The sequence below is a fragment of the Macaca thibetana genome, chromosome 7 (genome assembly GCF_024542745.1).
Source record: "Macaca thibetana thibetana isolate TM-01 chromosome 7, ASM2454274v1, whole genome shotgun sequence".
Taxonomy (NCBI): domain Eukaryota; kingdom Metazoa; phylum Chordata; class Mammalia; order Primates; family Cercopithecidae; genus Macaca; species Macaca thibetana.
This window is the reverse complement of record NC_065584.1, coordinates 100040718-100058752: the sequence shown is the minus strand read 5'-3', so window position 1 is coordinate 100058752 and position 18035 is coordinate 100040718. Positions and strand designations below refer to the sequence as shown.

At 40.5% G+C, this 18035-nt stretch overlaps 1 protein-coding gene, 1 non-coding gene and 1 pseudogene across 6 annotated transcripts in view; 2 read left to right on the top strand and 1 right to left on the bottom strand.

Moving 5' to 3' along the window:
* BLM (BLM RecQ like helicase) overlaps nucleotides 1-18035 on the bottom strand; it is a 106648-nt gene that overhangs the window by 62012 nt on the left and 26601 nt on the right. For 3 of the 4 annotated variants that reach the window (XM_050798031.1, XM_050798030.1, XM_050798032.1), the window contains 4 exons: nucleotides 13300-13401; nucleotides 10699-11399; nucleotides 7844-8000; nucleotides 3769-3896 (listed from right to left, as the gene is read on the bottom strand). In XM_050798031.1, coding sequence (XP_050653988.1) covers nucleotides 3769-3896; nucleotides 7844-8000; nucleotides 10699-11399; nucleotides 13300-13397 — 1084 coding nt within the window. In that variant the 5' untranslated portion in view covers nucleotides 13398-13401. Of the gene's footprint in view, nucleotides 1-3768; nucleotides 3897-7843; nucleotides 8001-10698; nucleotides 11400-13299; nucleotides 13402-18035 lie in introns of those variants that run through there. The other variant, XM_050798033.1, reaches the window with a different exon arrangement.
* LOC126960245 (small nucleolar RNA SNORD18) lies at nucleotides 3389-3458 on the top strand. The gene has a single exon (XR_007727812.1). It is a non-coding gene; the product is annotated as a small nucleolar RNA SNORD18 (small nucleolar RNA).
* Nucleotides 4515-5256, top strand: LOC126958384 (NEDD8-like; annotated as a pseudogene). The gene is made up of 2 exons (XR_007727173.1): nucleotides 4515-4577; nucleotides 4729-5256. The product of XR_007727173.1 is annotated as an NEDD8-like (transcript).

Genomic DNA, 18035 nt, shown 5'->3' with positions numbered 1-18035 from the left:
GGAAAAGTAGAAAGCAGATAGAAAGAAATGGAGGCTTGACCCAGAGAGATGGGACAGAAGAGAGGAGAGAGAAGGCAAGTGAGAGAGACAGCAACTCCTGATACGATGTTGGAACAACTGAATCCTGCCAGCCCACTCCCATTTTAAAAATTAAGCCATAACTAATAAATAGAATTTCAAAGCAGTTGAGGTTTTATTTTATTTTATGAGACAGATTCTTGCTCTGTCTTCCAGGCTGGAGTGCAGTGGTGCAATGTCGGCTCACTGCAACCTCCATCTCCCAGGTTCAAGCGATTCTCCTGCCTCAGCCTCCTGAGTGCCTGGGACTACAAGCACACGCTACCACGCTCGGCTTTTTTGTATTTTTATTAAGCATGGGGTTTTGCCACGTTGGCCAGGCTGGTCTCGAACTCCTGACCTCAAATGATCCACCCAGCTCGCCTCCCAAAGTGCTGGGATTATAGGTGTGAGCCACCGTGCCGGCCCTTTCCTTCATCTAAAATCTCAACTGTGGCTGGGCATGGTGGCTCATGCCTGTAATCCCAGCACTTTGGGAGGCTAAGGCTGGAGGATCACCTGAGGTCAGGAGTTCGACACCAGCCTGGCCAACGTGGCGAAATCCTGTCTCTAATAAAAATACAAAAAAGTTGGGCATGATGGCGTACGCCTGTAGTCCCAGCTATTCAGGAGACTGAGGCAGGAGAATCACTTGAACCTGGGAGGCGGAGGCTGCAGTGAGCAGAGATTGCACCAGTGCACTCCAGCCTGGGTGACAGAGCAAGAAAAAAAAAAAAAAAATGAAGAAAAGAAAAAAAAAAAAAAGGCAACAGGAAGCAAGGACAACAGATGCCTGTGCCACCTCTCAGGCCTAAAGTCTGCAGGAGAAAAAAACAGTTTAGGTGGGCTGCAGGGGAAACAGTGTATATTCTCAGAAAATGATTAGAGAAAGAAGGGGAAGAAAATGATCAGAGAAGACGATGAGGCTACCGGGAAGTTGTTGATGGAGCAGTCAGTTAAATGGTTTACAAGTCAGGAAGGACAGGCAGTGAGGACAGAACAGGGAGTGAAGATGGCAGGGTGGGGAAGGGCATCTGCACAAGAATGGCCTGAGAAATTTGGACTTCTGCTGGTGACTGAGAGAAATGTGAGGTGTGAGACGTAAAACTGGAATTGCTGAATTCCTATGTTACTTCTGTTTTCTCTGCAAGAAAAACAAGCATCTGATTGGAAAGAGAATACACAATGGTCTGATGGAACTGAAAGCCAAGACAGGCTCAGAGGGAGATAAAAGAGAGTACCTAGCTATCAGAAACTAGCTCAAGACTCCTTGTCTAGACAGATTATACCTCAGAGTACAAAGGAAACCTGCAAACAGGATCTCAGAGCCCCTGTCACTGACACGTGTGTGAGGCATCTAGTGAATAAGATAAATAATGGAAAGTGAGGACAAACATTGGTCTAATTTTCAAAAAATTTGAAAGTGATTGACAAAAACTACAGGCTGGGGATTTGATGTAAATTCAAAGCAAAATTCTAGAGTCTGTTATCAAATAGCTGCTTTGTGAGCTCTAAGGGGGAAGAAACAATTATAGAGTCAGAAAGACAAACCACCCATCTTAACGTATTTCCTTCTTTATAAGGATTACTAGACTGGCAGATAACAATAGCTATCATTTATGAAAGGCCTGCAGTGTACTAGGCACTTTACCTTGAATCCTGACAACTACCCAGCAAGGTAGATATCATTCTCCTCATTTTATAGAAGAAAAAAACTGAAGTCCAGAGAAGTTTAACTATTTGCCATAGTCACACAGCCAAGAGTAGGAGGAGACAGGTTTCTATCACAGGTCTGTAGCACTCTAGAGTCAATGTCCCACCCATTCCTCTTGCTGCCTCACACCTCAAACTTTTTGGAGTCACATGGCCAAGTCTTTTGTGTCTCCATGGATAAAGAACAGAAACGTGGTCTGAAGACAGATATGTAACTAGCTGAACAAGAAGTGGTAATGAATGGACTGATGTAAGCCAAGAGGGAAGCCTCTACTGACATGCTGGAGAACTCTGTCCTTGCCCCTGTTCTGGCTAACCATTTTATTAGTGAAACTTAATGATACAGAGACAGTATAATGCAGTTGTTATTAATGAAAACTCAAAGCCTCAAGACTGCTGTGTTCAGATCCTAGCTCTGCGGCTAATTCTATGACGGTGTGTAATTATTTAATGCTCCTGTACCTTAGTTTCATTATCTGTTAAATGGGGATAACAGAAACTACCTTAAAGTGGGCCGGGTGCCATGGCTCACGCCTGTAATCCCAGCACTTTGGGAGGCCAAGGTAGGCGGATTACGAGGTCAGGAGATCGAGACCATCCTGGCTAACATGGTGAAACCCTGTCTCTATTAAAAATACAAAAAATTAGCCAGGTGTGATGGCACACATCTGCAATCCCAGCTAATCGGGAGGCTGAGGCAGGAGAATTGCTTGATCCCGGAAGGCGGAGGTTGCAGTGAGCCAAGATCCTGCCACTGCACTCCAGCCTGGGTGATAGAGCGAGACTCTGTCTCAGGAAAAAAAAAAAAAAAAAAAAAAAAAAGAAATTACCTTAAAGTTTGACGTAGTTTATTGTGATGAGTGAATTAGTTAATATTGTAAGGCACTTTATAAGAGCGCCTAGCACATCAGTTATTTCATGAATATCTCTAAAATAAATTGAGTCCAAAATAAACAACAAAAAAACTGGAGGAAACAAAAACAACAGAGAACACTACACACATGACCTGCACATGCATGCAGACATCGCTAAAAAAGCCCAGCAGCCCTCAGACTCGAACGCATGACAGAAATATTCAGAGAACAAAAAAGAGCTCTCGGAAATTGCCTTGATAGAACTTAAAAAATTCCATAGAAGAGTTAACGATAAAATCAAGGAAATATCCTAAAAAGCAGAAAATCAAGAGACGAAAAATAGAAAAGATAATTAGTGGAAGTCTAACATGCAAATCACAGAAGTTCCAGGAAGAGTGAAAAAGAGAAAAAGAAAGTAAAAAGAAATAATGCCAGAAAAATGTCTACAAGAGGATGTAAATTTTCAGACTGAAGGTGCCTCTGAGAAGCAGACACCAAGGGTGGGAAGGGGGAGGGTCATCTGTCAAAGAGTTGCACTGCTATCCGATTATTTACACTAGATATTTAATAAAAAACAAAAAATGAATTAGAAACAAAACAAACAAGCAAACAAGTATTTAGCTTTAATGAACATCAAGACCCAGACCCAGACTCAGACTCAGAGTATATACAAGGGAGAACCGGAGGATAAAAGGTCAAGAAAGCAATTTCTAGCAAGGAGAGTTAAAAGACCTAACAATATTTAGTCAAGGTGGGGAAAAACTCTATTATGATGAGATTACGTTCTGTGGTCCATGTTTCTGAAACACATGATTTTGTGGAAGTTCTCATTTGTGGAAGATTAAATAAATAAATAAATAAATAAATATGTAAAAACCTCCTAGAATTTAAAGTTGAGTATGAGAGATTATTTCTAACAAGTAGCGTTTTCAAAATATGGAAAGAACGCCCTTGTGAGAGCATGAGTTCATGAGTTCTTCAGGTAAATGCTGGCTAACCAGTGAACAGGGTTATAACATTAGAAGAGACTACAAATCTGCCATTTTATAACATACAGCCACAGCTTGAAAACACAATCTTTGTGTTACGTTGTTTTCAAAAGTAGTAGTTGAAATACATGATATGTCTAAAATATTGTTTGTACCGTCACAGTCTGTGCTGGTTTCTGGATTCGGCTCCTGTGTACTCATTTTCTCAGGTTTTGACAAAAGATCTTTTGATGTGCTAAGAACATCCTCTTTTCTGTCAGAGGTGTCAAGGTCCTTTAACATACTGCAAATAAAAAAATGTTAAGCCAATCATACTACAGGCTAGACCCAATAAATGTATAATTTCAAAACCCTTAATATTTTTCTACAACTGATCAGACAATATATAACAGAAAAGAGAAGTAGTTTTTTTAATTTCCTCAATTATAAAACTTCTTTAGCTGGTCCTCAAAGTTGTCCCTCCTCTGGTCCCAAGAGCCCTTTTCAACTTTATCTCCAATTATGTCCTTTCAGTAACCCAAGGCTTCGATCATACTGTACCACTTACATTCTTCATATAAGCCCTGCATTGCCTATTTTGGGGATTTTGCTACTGATCCCCTCAATTTGGAAAACCTGCCATTCCAATCTCTTTTTACCCAAATTACACCTGTTCTTCTAGCCCCAGCCCAAGCGTTACTTCTCCAGCAAATGATCATTAATGTCTCTTTTTTCTGAGATTTCAAAGCACTTTTTTTGGACTTCTCTTATTATGCAAATATATGTATATGTGTTTGTGTGTGTCTGTATATATAATTACCTCACCACACAGATTATACAAAAACATATTAACATACAAACCTGGTCAGTCTGATTAGACAGAAAAAAATACTTTACAAATAACAAAATAAATTAGTACTGAATGAGTGTTAAAGAGAGGATACAGCAGGCAGAGTGCTGGAGAGCGGCAGCGGCGACCGGAGCGGTAGGAGCAGCAATTTATCCGTGTGCAGCCCCCAAACTGGAAAGAAGATGCTAATTAAAGTGAAGGAACCAAAGCAGGGAGTGTGTTCAGTCAGCATCTGCCTTTCTGAGCCTGGCATCCTGGACCAGCCTCACTTCCTTGACTGAGGCAGACGCTGACCGGAAAGGAGACTGAGATTGACACTGAACCTACAGATAAGGTGTAGCGGATCAAGGAGCGTGTGGACGAGAAAGAGGGAATCCCCCCACAACAGCAGAGGCTCATCTACAGTGGCAAACAGATGAATGATGAGAAGACAGCAGCTGATTACAAGATTTTAGGTGGTTCAGTTCTTCACCTGGTGTTGGCTCTGAGAGGAGGAGGTGGTCTTAGGCAGTGATGGACCCTCCATTTTACCTCCGTACCGTGTCGCTCATAATGAGGCATCATATATCCTCTCACTCTCTGGGACACCAGAGCCACTGCCCCCTCCCCTGGATGCCCAGTATTGTACATCTACTCGTGGGAGACTGTGAGGACCCCAGGATTCAGTATTCCTGGTCCAGAGGGCCCTTGCTGGCTATTGGGTGTTAGTTTGCAGTCCTGTGTGCTTCCTTCTTTTATGGCTGTGTCCCTGGTTGTCAATAAAGTATTTCCTGGCAAAAAAAAAAAAAAAAAAAAAAAAAAAAAAAAAAGAGGATACAGTGGAAATCCAAAGAAAGGTAACATTTTTTGGAACTTGAGAAGGCTTTCCCAAGGAGATAAGATTTAAGCAAACTTTGAATGACAAGTATGGGGAAAGTGCCAGACTATGAAAGAAAGATTTTAAAAAGGACAATTCTATTTGCTTGACATCTGGGAATCAACCATATTTTCCTAAAGCAGAATTTTGGAATGCAACTTTCTAACTAAATCAAAATAGTGTAACTTTTTTATATTGGTTTTTAAACAATAACATTATAATTAAAGAAAATGATAATGCTTTCTAGATTGTTGGTTTGACTCATTAAGACCATTGGATTATTGCAAGGGCATAAGTGGAAATAAAGCTGAAAAAGGTAAATTGTGGCCAGAAGATGCAGAATCTTGAGGGCCAGCTACAGAGGTTTTAGAAAAGAGGAGATTGAAAAACAGGTCTCTCTTCTCTGTTATATACTGTCTGACCACTTGACTTCTGAAATTCAGAGGATACAACTAGTATTTTTTAAAACTGAAATAAAATGTAGCACAGAATTTAAGCTGTGCACTGCACAAAAAATATTGTGAAAATTCTATTTCAGTTTTTATAATATATACACATATGTATACTAAGTTACAATGGGAAATGTACAAAGAGAGTCTACCTTGGAAATACTTTGCAAAATAAGCTTTTTTAACTGTTAACACTCTAGGTAAATTTATTTATGGTATGACAATTTGATAAATTATGTAGCCACTAAAAGGAATTAAATATTAGCAATTGGAAAATAATTTAGAAATAATGCTAAGAGAAATAAAGCAGAATATAAAATTATAATTACATGTTGATTACAACAATGCAGAAATCAAACACACATGTAGAAAACGATCAAAACTGGCTGGGCGTGGTGGCTCACGCCTGTAATCCCAACACTTTGGGAGGCCGAGGTGGGCGGATCATGAGGTTAGGAGATCGAGACCATCCTAGCTAACACGGTGAAACCCCGTCTCTACTAAAAATACATAAAAATTGGCTGGGCGTGGTGGCGGGCGCCTGTAGTCCCAGCTACTCGGGAGGCTGAGGCAGGAGAATGGCATGAACCCGGGAGGCAAGCTTGCAGTGAGTGGAGATCGTGCCACTGCACTCCAGCCTGGGCGACAGAGTGAGACTCCGTCTCAAAAAAAAAAAAAAAAAAAAAAAAGAAAGAAAAAAAGAAAAGGATCAAAACTGAAGATGGATAAAGAAAATAGTCAGAATTGTGGGACTACTAGTATTCCTTCTGTCTCTCTCTTCTTAATTTTTTAGAAATGAGGGTCTTGCTATGTTGCCCAGGCTGGGGTGCAATGGTTATTCATAGGCGTAATCACAGCATGCTATAGCCTTGAACTCCTCGGCTTAAGGGATCCTCCTGCCTCAGCCTCCTGAGTAGCTGGGACTACAGGCCACTACCACACCACCACACCCAGCAGTGCTCCTTCTTTCTTATTTAGAATACTTGTTAAAATGATTATATTATTTGTGTAATACATATTTTTAATAAGTAAAGAAAAAAGCCAGGCATTCAACAAGGAATCAGTATGACACTGGAAAAGCACTACACTGCATCTGAGTTCATCTCTCATTCATTTTATCATCCTGGGCAATTCCTTGCTCCTGCCTGGGCCTCAGCTGTTCCACCTAGTAAATGAGAATGCTGGTTTAGAATTGAGACCCCATACAAACTTTTGCTCAGTTTAGTATATATTATACTCTACCACTCAACTGGTCTGAGAGTGAGACTGGGATGAGGATGAAGGTAACATTGACACTTAGCAATTTAAGCTATTGATGAGTCATATGGAGTATCTATTTTTCTCGTAATACTACCAATTAACAATCATCATGTCACCAATTTGCTAAAATTGAGTGAATAACAAATACAATGGCCAATTCTATCCTGTAGGATTTTTTAAAAAGTACTAATGTCCCAGTTCACTTCCCATATAATGGGTTAGCTTTGTGTCATTTCAGGTCAGGTTTGGAAATATAATATTTTCAGAAATATATTCCTTATGTCAAAATCAACTATATAAGGCCAGGCAAGGTGGCTTATGTCTGTAATCCTAGCACTTTGGGAGGTCAGTGCGGGAGGATTGCCTGAGCTCAGGGGTTCAAGACCAGCCTAGGCAACATGGCAAAACCTCGTCTTTACTGAAAATACGAAAAATCAGCCAGGCATGGTGGCGTGTGTCTGTAGCTCCAGCTACTTGGGAGGCTGAGGCACAAGAATCACTCGAACCCAGGAGGTTGAGGCTGCAGTGAGACGAGATCACACCACTTCACTCCAGCCTGGGCGACAGAGCGAGATTGTCTCAAAAAAAAAAAAAAAAAAATCAACTACATAAAATTGTTTGGAAGGTTCATGTAATTAATCATAATGGGACTTCATCTTTAGAATGCAACCAATTAAATGTATAAATAGGGTTTTTTATTGAGACTTTCACTTGAATGTAAAATAATTACACAAAACACAAAATACTTTTATATAGAAATGATATTATATAACTAAATTAAACTATTTAAAGTATCTCAGAAACAAATAATAATGCTAATTATTTAGCTAGTTTACCTAAGGCATTTTGAAGAGGAAGAAGAAGCAGAAATTTCTTCTGGAGAAGGTGGAACAAAATCTATATCATAATCATCATCATCAAATTCAATACATGGAACTTTCTCAGTTGAATGTAATTCAGCTTCTTCCAAATTCTTCTTCTTTTCGCTATTATCTACAGTAAAACAGTTGATAAACGTAGATTTGTTAACCACTAATGAGACAGAAAGAACAGGGCATGAGTGCGTAAGAATGAGTGCTTCCAGCAAAAGTGAACAGGCAACCTACAGAATAGGAGAAAATTTTTGCAATCTACTCATCTGACAAAGGGCTAATATCCAGAACCTACAAATAACTCAACCAAATTTACAAGAAAAAAACAAACAACCCCATCAAAAAGTGGGCAAAGGATATGAACAGACACTTCTCAAAAGAAGACATTCATACAGCCAACAGACACATGAAAAAATGCTCATCATCACTCACCATCAGAGAAATGCAAATCAAAACCACAATGAGGTACCATCTCACACCCAGTTAGAATGGCGATCATTAAAAAATCAGGAAACAACAGGTGCTGGAGAGGATGTGGAGAAATAGGAACACTTTTACACTGTTAGTGGGACTATAAACTAGTTCAACCATTGTGGAAAACAGTGTGGTGGTTCCTCAAGGATCTAGAACTAGAAATACCATTTGACCCAACCATCCCATTACTGGGGACATACCCAAAGGATTATAAGTCATGCTGCTATAAAGACACATGCACACGTATGTTTATTGCGGCACTATTCACAATAGCAAAGACTTGGAATCAACCCAAATGTACATCAGTGACAGACTGGATTAAGAAAATGTGGCACATACACACCATGGAATACTATGCAGCCATAAAAAAGGATGAGTTCGTGTCCTTTGTAGGGACATGGATGCAGCTAGAAACCATCATTCTCAGCAAACTGTCGCAAGAACAGAAAACCAAACACCACATGTTCTCACTCATAGGTGGGAACTGAACAATGAGATCACCTGGACACCGGAAGGGGAGCATCACACACCGGGTCCTATTGTGGGGAGGGGGTAGGAGGGAGGGATAGCACTAGGAGATATACCTAATGTAAATGACGAGTTAAGGGGTGCAGCACACCAACATGGCACATGTATACATATGTAACAAACCTGCACTTTGTGCACATGTACCCTAGAACTTAAAGTATAATAATAATAAAAAAAAGAATAAGTGCTTCTGGGAAGTCACAAACAATCACACCACTTTGTATGGATCCTCTCCCTTCACACACTAATGCTGGCTTATTTATTCATAAATGATTATTATTGAGTCAACTGGATTAAGTCTAGTGAATGCTCGACTGAGGCCAAAGACTTGCTTAGGGATTTTCATGTCTGTCTCTGGTTAATTACGAGACACATATTTGGTATCAACGTTTCTAGTTTTCAGCTTTTCACTCATATTTAAATAAGGGTAAAGTGTAACAGATAAGTCTGATAATAACATAAACATGGCTGCTTGTACAAACCACCTTTACCACAAAGTTTCCTAGTTATTTAAGTCTCTCTTTTGGACTATGGGGGAAAACACAACCCAAATTGTTGCTCTCTATCTTTTAACAAATTTTCCCTTCAGAAACAGAAGCATCATTGATGAGACTATAGTTTTGCTTATTATCAATCACTTTTCAGTGCTCTCTCACCCTAGAGTAACCTTAATGGGATTCAGGTGTTTAACAATTTTACTCTCATATTTGCAACTGCTTCATAAGGTGGTTACTTCCACATGTAGGTAATCTCAATTACTCAATTTTGGACACTTAATAATTACAAGATCTAGCCAGGAAAAACTTTGAATGTAATTTATAATACTTTAATAGTACAACTAGTGTACATTATTCATCAATATTAGGTGGCAACAAGCCATAAAGGAATTACAGTAGAAAGGCTTAGTTTCATTTTCCAATTTACCACTGACCACTATTTAACCTCTATGGATCTTACAACAGCACCCCCCTTTTCCTCGGGAAATATGTGACAAGACCCCGGTGGATGCCTGAAATCTCGGACAGTATCAAACCCTATAAGTACTGTGTGTTTTCCTATACATACATACCTATGATAGAGTTTAATTTATGAATTAAGCACAGCAAAAAGATGAACAATGAAATAGCACAATTATAACAATATTCTGCAATAAAAATTACGTGACTATGGTCTCTCGCTCAAAATATCTTACTGTACTGTACTCACCCTTCCTCTTGTAAAGATGTAAGATGATAAAAAATGCCTACATGATGAGATGAAGAGAGGTGAATAATGTAGGCATTGTGATGTAAATGGAAAATCCCAGAAATAAATTAATTCATAAAGTTTCAGTTTCAAGCTGTTTTGAGTAGTGTGATAAAATCTTGCCCCGACCTGATCTGTCCACCTGAGTTGCTGTTAATCACTTAGTAGTGGTCTCAGTTATCAGATTGACTGTCGCGGTATGGCAGGGCTTGTGTTTTCTTAATAATGGTTCCAAAGCGCGAGAGAAGATATGCAGTATTTTCAGACCACGGCTGGCTGCGGGTAACTGAAACCTCAGAATGCAAAGCTGTGGACAAGGGGAAACTACTGCATTTTCGTCATGTATAAAATCACAGAGCTATCCTGGAAATTATATTAGCAGAGTAAAACCTTCCATTTCATCAGTATGTCCTGCCTTAGATATGTGGCCAACAGATTATTCAAAAAGCACCACTAAAGACCCTAACAACCTTAAGGACAAAAACTCTGTATATTCATGACTATTCCTAATGGCTAGCTTTGAATATAAAAGTACAATGAACATACTAAAATGAAGATAAAATAATTGTTACCTCTTTCATCTTCCAAATGAGTTTTCAAAGAGTCACTTTCCTGAGCATCTTCATTTATATGCACTTCACCAATGGGGCCATCATCAATGCAAATCACATCGCTGCTTAACCATTCTGAGTCATCCTTCTGTTCCTTAGTCAAATCTATTTGCTCGCTTTCAGAGAAGGATGGAGGCAAATCAGCCTTTACTGTGTTTGTTGTATAAAGCTGTGCTTTAAAAAAGTTTCTCTTAGCCTTTTTTGATTTCTGAGCAGTGCTTACTCTTACAAAGTGACTTTGGGGTGGTGTAACAAATGCTTTTGAAGTCCCAGAAGTATCAAAGTCATCCATATCATCCCAATCATTGATGGTTCTGAAAGAATCTGGTGAAGAACTAAATTCTAATTTCTTGAGAGCAGTATTCTGGGATTTCTTTACAGTTGGTGTGTTTTGGGTAGTGCATAAAACTTCCTTCGGAGTCTGCAAGAAATCTGGCAATAATGGTTTTGAGCCAACTCTCTGTGTTTGCTGTCCTGCTGGAGCATTTTTAAAGAAGTCCTTGACCCTCTGCTGATTTGTGGTGTCAGGTGGAGGTTCACTGAAGGAAAAGTCTTCGGTAACATTAATATCTTTATTTCTTAATACAGGTGTTTTTGCTACTGACACATTAGTTACAGACACATTGTTATCTGAAGATGTTTTCTTTTTAAAAGTGAAACCTCTGAAAAATAATGGAAAAACTGGATTAGACAGATCCATATTAACAACCCCCCCCAACTCTACAAAACTGTAATATTAAAAACTAATTCACACAGGTTACATTAATTGTATCCCAACTCCAACTGAGCAAAGAATCCATCTCTCTCTTGATTTTAAATTTATCAGGTAACTTAAATTCTATTTGTTCTCTGGTCCTTCCCATTCAGAGGCTAATTATATTTGGCTTTGAGAGTCCATTCCCACTACTTTATTTCTCAGGCTAGTAGTCCTTAGTCAATAGCATCTACAGAGCGGGGTGACAGCATAAATGAAAAAGGGAAGAGGTCGGACGCGGTGGCTCATGCCTGTAATCCGAGCACTTTGGGAGGCTGAGGCAGGTGGATTGCTTGAGGTCAGGAGTTCGAGACAAGCCTGGCCAACATGGTGAAACCCCATCTCTAATAAAAATACAAAAAATTAGCCGGGCATAGTGGTGTATGCCTAAAGCCCTAGCTACTCAGGAGGCTGAGGCAGGAGAATCGCTTGAACCCAGGAGGTGGAGGTTGCAGTGAGCCAAGACTGTGCCACTGCATTCCAGCCTGGGTGACAGAGCAAGACTGTATCAAAAAAAAAAAAAAAAGAGAGAGAGAAAGAAAAAGAAAAAGGGAGGAGATTCAAATGTGGCTACTTTTTGCTACTCTGATAAGAATTTTAAGGGGAAAAAGAGTTAAAAACTGCTAACTCTTAAAATCTGCAGGATAAGTAAAAGAGGCGGGAATCATGGCTGTCTGCTGGATTTAATGATCTGAAAAGTCAGTGGTGACTTCAAAGCCAGGCACCCCAGACAGAGTCTACAACCTGGTAAAAGCATCACTTATAATATAAATTATTATCAGATATCATTAGGAGTCTGGAGGATAGCTCAGAGGAAAGGCAGAACTGGAGAGCTGCAGTTTCCTTATAAACTGTTGTTCGAAAGGATGTAAAATTATATTAAAATACTTGGCCAGGCGTGGTGGCTCATGCCTGTAATACCAGCACTTTAGGAGGCCAAGGAAGGCAGATCACTTGCGGTCAGGAGTTCGAGACCAGCCTGCCCAACATGGAGAAACCCCATTTCTACTAAAAATATGAAATTAGCTGGGCATGGTGGCGCATGCCTGTAATCCCAGTTACTGGGGAGGCTGAAGCAGAAGAATCGCTTGAACCTGGAAGGCAGAGGTTGTGGTGAGCCAAGATTGCGCCACTGCACTCCAGCCTGGGCAACAAGAGTGAAACTCCGTCTCAAAAAAGTAAAAAAAAAAGGCCAAGCATGGTGGCTCATGCATGTAATCCCAGCACTTTGGGAGGCCGAGGTTGGCAGATCATGAGGTCAGGAGATCGAGATCATCCTGGCTAACACAGTGAAACCGTCTCTACTAAAAAGTACAAAAAAAATTAGCTGGGTGTGGTGGCGGGCACCTGTAGTCCCAGCTACTTGGGAGGCTGAGGCAGGAATGGCATGCACCCGGGAGGCGGAGCTTGCAGTGAGTCGAGATCGCGCCACTGCACTCCAGCCTGGGCACACAGCGAGACTCTGCCTCAAAAAACAAAACAAAACAAAAACAAAAACAAAAAAACAACAAAAAACCCCACAAAACTTAAAAAACACTTATCTGCCCAAATTTACAAGATTATTCATTTACTCAACAAATCTTTATTGAGCAAATATTATGTGCCAGGAACCATGCAAAGGTGAGACACAATCTCACCTGGTGCTGCTAAAACATACTCTACCATTAATTGACAAAGTGGGAAGATCAATGAATCTCTCAGCTTCATTTCTTCATCTGTACAATGACAGAGTTTAAAGAGAAGATATCTCATGTGTACAATGTGGTAAGTTAGTGCCTGTGTGACAGCAAACCAATAAAAACACTTACGAAAATTTTGGTTTTGAAAGACTTAATTTATTATTAAGTGTTCTGGCTGAATGACGTTCTAGTTGCTCCTGTAGATTATTCTGAGGAACAGCAGCCATAATCCTAAAAAGTGAAGGGAAAAAAAATTCAGTGAAGTTAGGTATTTTGCATTAATCACAATGTTTATTGAAGGGAGGAAGGATTTGATTCAAACAGGCATTGTTCCAAGTGTGCCCAGAGTAATAGGACTTTGGTTTTTTTTTGGGTCAATAGACTGTTTTGACATTTACAACTAGTGACACTTGAAATATATAATCTTCAACTAACTGAAGGCTCACTTGAATAACGCAATAACCAGGTTCCCCCTCTCTTCCTCCACAATACTAAAATAAGTACAAAAGACATTAGGGAGGGGATTATTAGGAAAGGGCTTTTAGAAAAATGGGACCTGGCCTAGAAGGATAAACGGAAGCTGGAAGGGAGCGAGATGGGAGGAAATGATCAAAGCACACAGAAAGCCCAAAGAACAAATGAATAACTGAATTCTGTGCAAGGGCAAAATTGGGGAAAGGAGGAACGCCACCACCAACGAGAGCAAAGGTTTACCAGCAAGATACTATGCTTCATAATCATCTAGTTGCAACCTGAAAGAATACGTTTACCAAGCACATTTATATCCCTGTGTAACAAGCTGTGGTAATGCTGAGCTATAGCCCTCCTCGGCTTAACCACCTTAAAATTACTGGGGCTAAAGGAAGATCCTAGCTGTAATCCATGCATTAAAAAATCCTCACTTTAGCTGATAGTTATAACCCCATAAACCCTTTTCCCTACCTTTACCAGACATCTACTTTTATTATTTTATAGCATATATCTTAGGAGGCAGGGTTAACGCTAGATGATATTTCTAGAAATATGAAGTTTCACATAAGCCATGTTCCACTCATTAACCTATATCTATCAACCATCTTGACTTTAGATAACAGTGAAAAGCAGAATTTAGAAGAAACTAAGTTACACTCAATTGAGAAATCTTCATGTTTATAAGCATGATCATAATACAGCTTTTGTCCCACCTTCTCCAGAAGGAATTATTTCTGCTGCTTTTTCCTCTTTAACCTGCTTTAGGTAATATAGCTAGTTATTTAATAAACATTGAATAATTCACATTGGCATGTGAATTATATCTTGTTACCCCAAAAAAAGTAGATGGAAGGAATAAATCCCTACATACCTATCACCCAGATTCAACACTTATCAACTCATCCAATATTGTTACAGCTATACATACACCCTGAGTTCCTTACTCCACCATTTTGGAAGGCCACCTCCCAAAATAGTGACATTTAGATTCTGTTATTACTTCTTTCATTCATTAGCAGGAATACTTTTTGTTTGTTTGTTTTCTTTCTGAGACAGGGTATTGATCTGTTGCCCAGGATAGAGCACACTGGCTCAATCACAGCTCACCGCAGCCTCGACCTCCTGGGCTCAAGTGATCCTCCCACCTCAGCTTCCTGAGTATCTGGGACTACAGGTGTACACTACCACAACCCAGTTAATTTTTAAATTTTTAGTAAAGACAGGGTCTCACCATGTCACCCAGGCCGGTCTTGAACTCCTGTGCTCAAGTCATTATCCCACCTCAGCCTGCCAAAGTGCTGGGATTACAGGTGTGAGCCATGCCTAGCCAGCTATAAGACTTTTATCATAAGTTTCAAAATAATGATGCAGTACACTAAAAGCCCATACCTCACTACTATACAGTATATGCACGTGGCTGGCAGCAGCGGCTCATGCCTGTAGTCCCAGCACTTTGGGAGGCTGAGGTGGACGGATTGCTTGAGCCCAGGAGTTTGAGACCAGGCCGGGCAACATGGCAAAACCCTGTCTCTACAAAACTACAAAAAAATTAGCCTGGCATAATGGTGCAGGCCTGTGGTCCCCGCTACTCAGCAGGTTGAGGTGGGAGGGTTGCTTGAGTTGCAGTGAGCCGAGATTGTGCCACCGCACTCCAGCCTGTGCAACAGAGCAAGACTCTGTTTCAAAAAAAAAACAACAAAAGAGAAGTCTACACTTGTATCCCTTAAATATATTAATAATAATAAATTAAAAATGATATTCATTCTTTCACCACCTTCAAATAGTGAATTTTTTTTTTCAGTATCATTATGAACTCACGGATTAAACATATTAGGTGTGTTTCAATCCAATACAGTGATCATCCTTATTGATTCTCAAATTGATTCATGTTTTGCCAGTGGGAGTTTTCAGGTGGGCGCTTCAGTCCTTATGACTTAACCTTATGAGTCATTGAGAGCTTCCTTCCTATATGGCACGAAAAGATGTTCCAGGCTTACCTTGTGCATTTTTTTGCACCAGATTTGGAATCAGCCATTTCTTCAAGCATCCCTAATTCTTGTTTTCTTTTTCTTTTTTTGAGACAGGGTCTCACTTTGTTGCCCAGGCTGGAGTATAGTGGTGGCTCACTGTAGCCTCTGCCTCCCCAGCTCAAGTGTTCCTCCCACACAGCTGAACCACAGGTGCATACCACTATGCCCCGCTAATTTTTTTGTATTTTTGGTAGAGATGGGGTTTCACCATGTTGCCCAGGCTAGCCTTGAACTCCTGTGCTCAAGGGATCCTCCTGCCTTGGCCTCCCAAAGTGCTGGGATTGCAGGTGTGAGCCACTGCACCTGGCTTCCCTGATTCTTTTTAATGGAAAATATTTTAAGACCTTGATCTCTGCAGTTCCTAGGGCACCTCACCATTTGGAATCCAGTTTAAAAGTATTGATCTTGGCTGGGCACAGTGGCTTATTCCTGTAACCCCAGCACTTTGGGAGGACGAGATGGGTGGATCACGAGGTCAGGAGATTGAGACCATCCTGGCCAATATGGTGAAACTCCATCTCTACTAAAAATACCAAAATTAGTTGGGCATAGCGGCATGTGCCTGTAATCCCAGTTACTTGGGAAGCTGAGGCAGGAGAACTGCTTGAACCAGAGAGGCGGAGGATGCAGTGAACCAAGATTGCGTCACTGCAATCCAGCCTGGCAACAGAGCTAGACTCCATCTCAATAAATAAATAAATAAATAATAAAATTATTGATCTTTTGTTAAGGTGTCCTCTCTCCAAGGTGCTGTACAATGTGTAAGTCTTTCCCACATTAATAAATGATGTGAAGTGATAAAGAGTGAAGTCAGACTATTGCCTTCTCAGAATTTCAACATCAACAAAGTAGACTACTGACAAGGAGGCAGAGGTACACAGATCTTCAGTCTTATGACACTAAGCAGAACAAAGTGGTCCATGGCATCATTACTTACCCTTTTCTCACATTCCTTCCATAACTTATTTTTGGATCAAAACTAGTCATGGTATTCTAATAACAGAGATTTCCTACATTACTGCACAGCATGGTTTTATGTTTATTTAGCCATCCCAGGAGAACAATTGTTTGATTAACTATTTTACAACTGTAGTGATTACACTATGGATTCACAGCTAGCATGCAGTCAACCTTAACTCTGAGAGGACCTCTTCCTACTTTTGATATGCACAGCTCTTTGGTTATTCCTCTCCAGGTAGCACCCTCCAGCAGAATCACATTCTGAAGTATGGTAATGAGTACATAATTTTCTTACTCAAAATCCTCAGTGGGAATGCTTTTAAGAAGTTGGTGAGTACTAAGAACTATAAGGGTGTCTCTTCTGTACATAGTCCATTAAAATATCAATACAATTGTTTGACACAAAAAGAAAATTGTTCACCAACATGCCTGTAGTCTCTGCTACTCAGGAGACTGCGGCAGGAGGACTGTATGAGCCCAGGAGTTCAGGGCTGTAGTGCACTATGATCGCACCTGTAAACAGCCACTGCACTATAGTCTGGGCGACACTGTGAGACCCCATCTCTTAAAAAAAAGTGTTCATTCACAATAACAAAGATCAGAGATAAAGGAGAAAAAATAACTGAAAACAAATAAATTTAGGCTAATGAAGTTTCACAATATTAAAAAAAGGAACAATTTCTGGGTACAATGAGCACTCAGAAACCAAAAAAATAAACCTATGAATTAGAGTGACCACAAAAATCACAAGTTCAATCTGGAAAACGATTAAAATTTTCTCCTACATATATGAAAGAAGCTATCATGCCATTACAAAAGCATATAAATAAGCAGGCCAGGAGCCGTGGCTCATGCCTATAATCCCAGCACTTTGGGAGGCTAAGGCGGGAGAATGGCTTGAGCCCAGGAGTTTGAGACAAGCCTGGGCAACATAGGGAGATCCTGTCTTTAGCCAGGCACGGTGGCACACACCTACAGTCCCAGCTACTCAGGGAGGCTGAGGCGGGAGGATCCCTTGAGCCCAGGAGTTTGAGGCTGCAGTGAGTAATTCTGTGTCACTGCTCCAGCCTGGGTGACAGTGAGACCCTGTGTTTAAAAAAAGTCACAGGAAATGTAAGCTTCAAGCATTACCTTTAAAACTGGCTATTAAGAATTTTTCGGCTGGGCACGGTGGCTCAAGCCTGTAATCCCTCGCCGAGACGGGCGGATCACGAGGTCAGGAGATCAAGACCATCCTGGCTAACACGGTGAAACTCCGTCTCTACTAAAAAATACAAAAAACTAGCCGGGCGAGGTGGCGGGCGCCTGTAGTCCCAGCTACTCGGGAGGCTGAGGCAGGAGAATGGCATAAACCCAGGAGGCGGAGCTTGCAGTGAGCTGAGATCCGGCCACTGCACTCCAGCC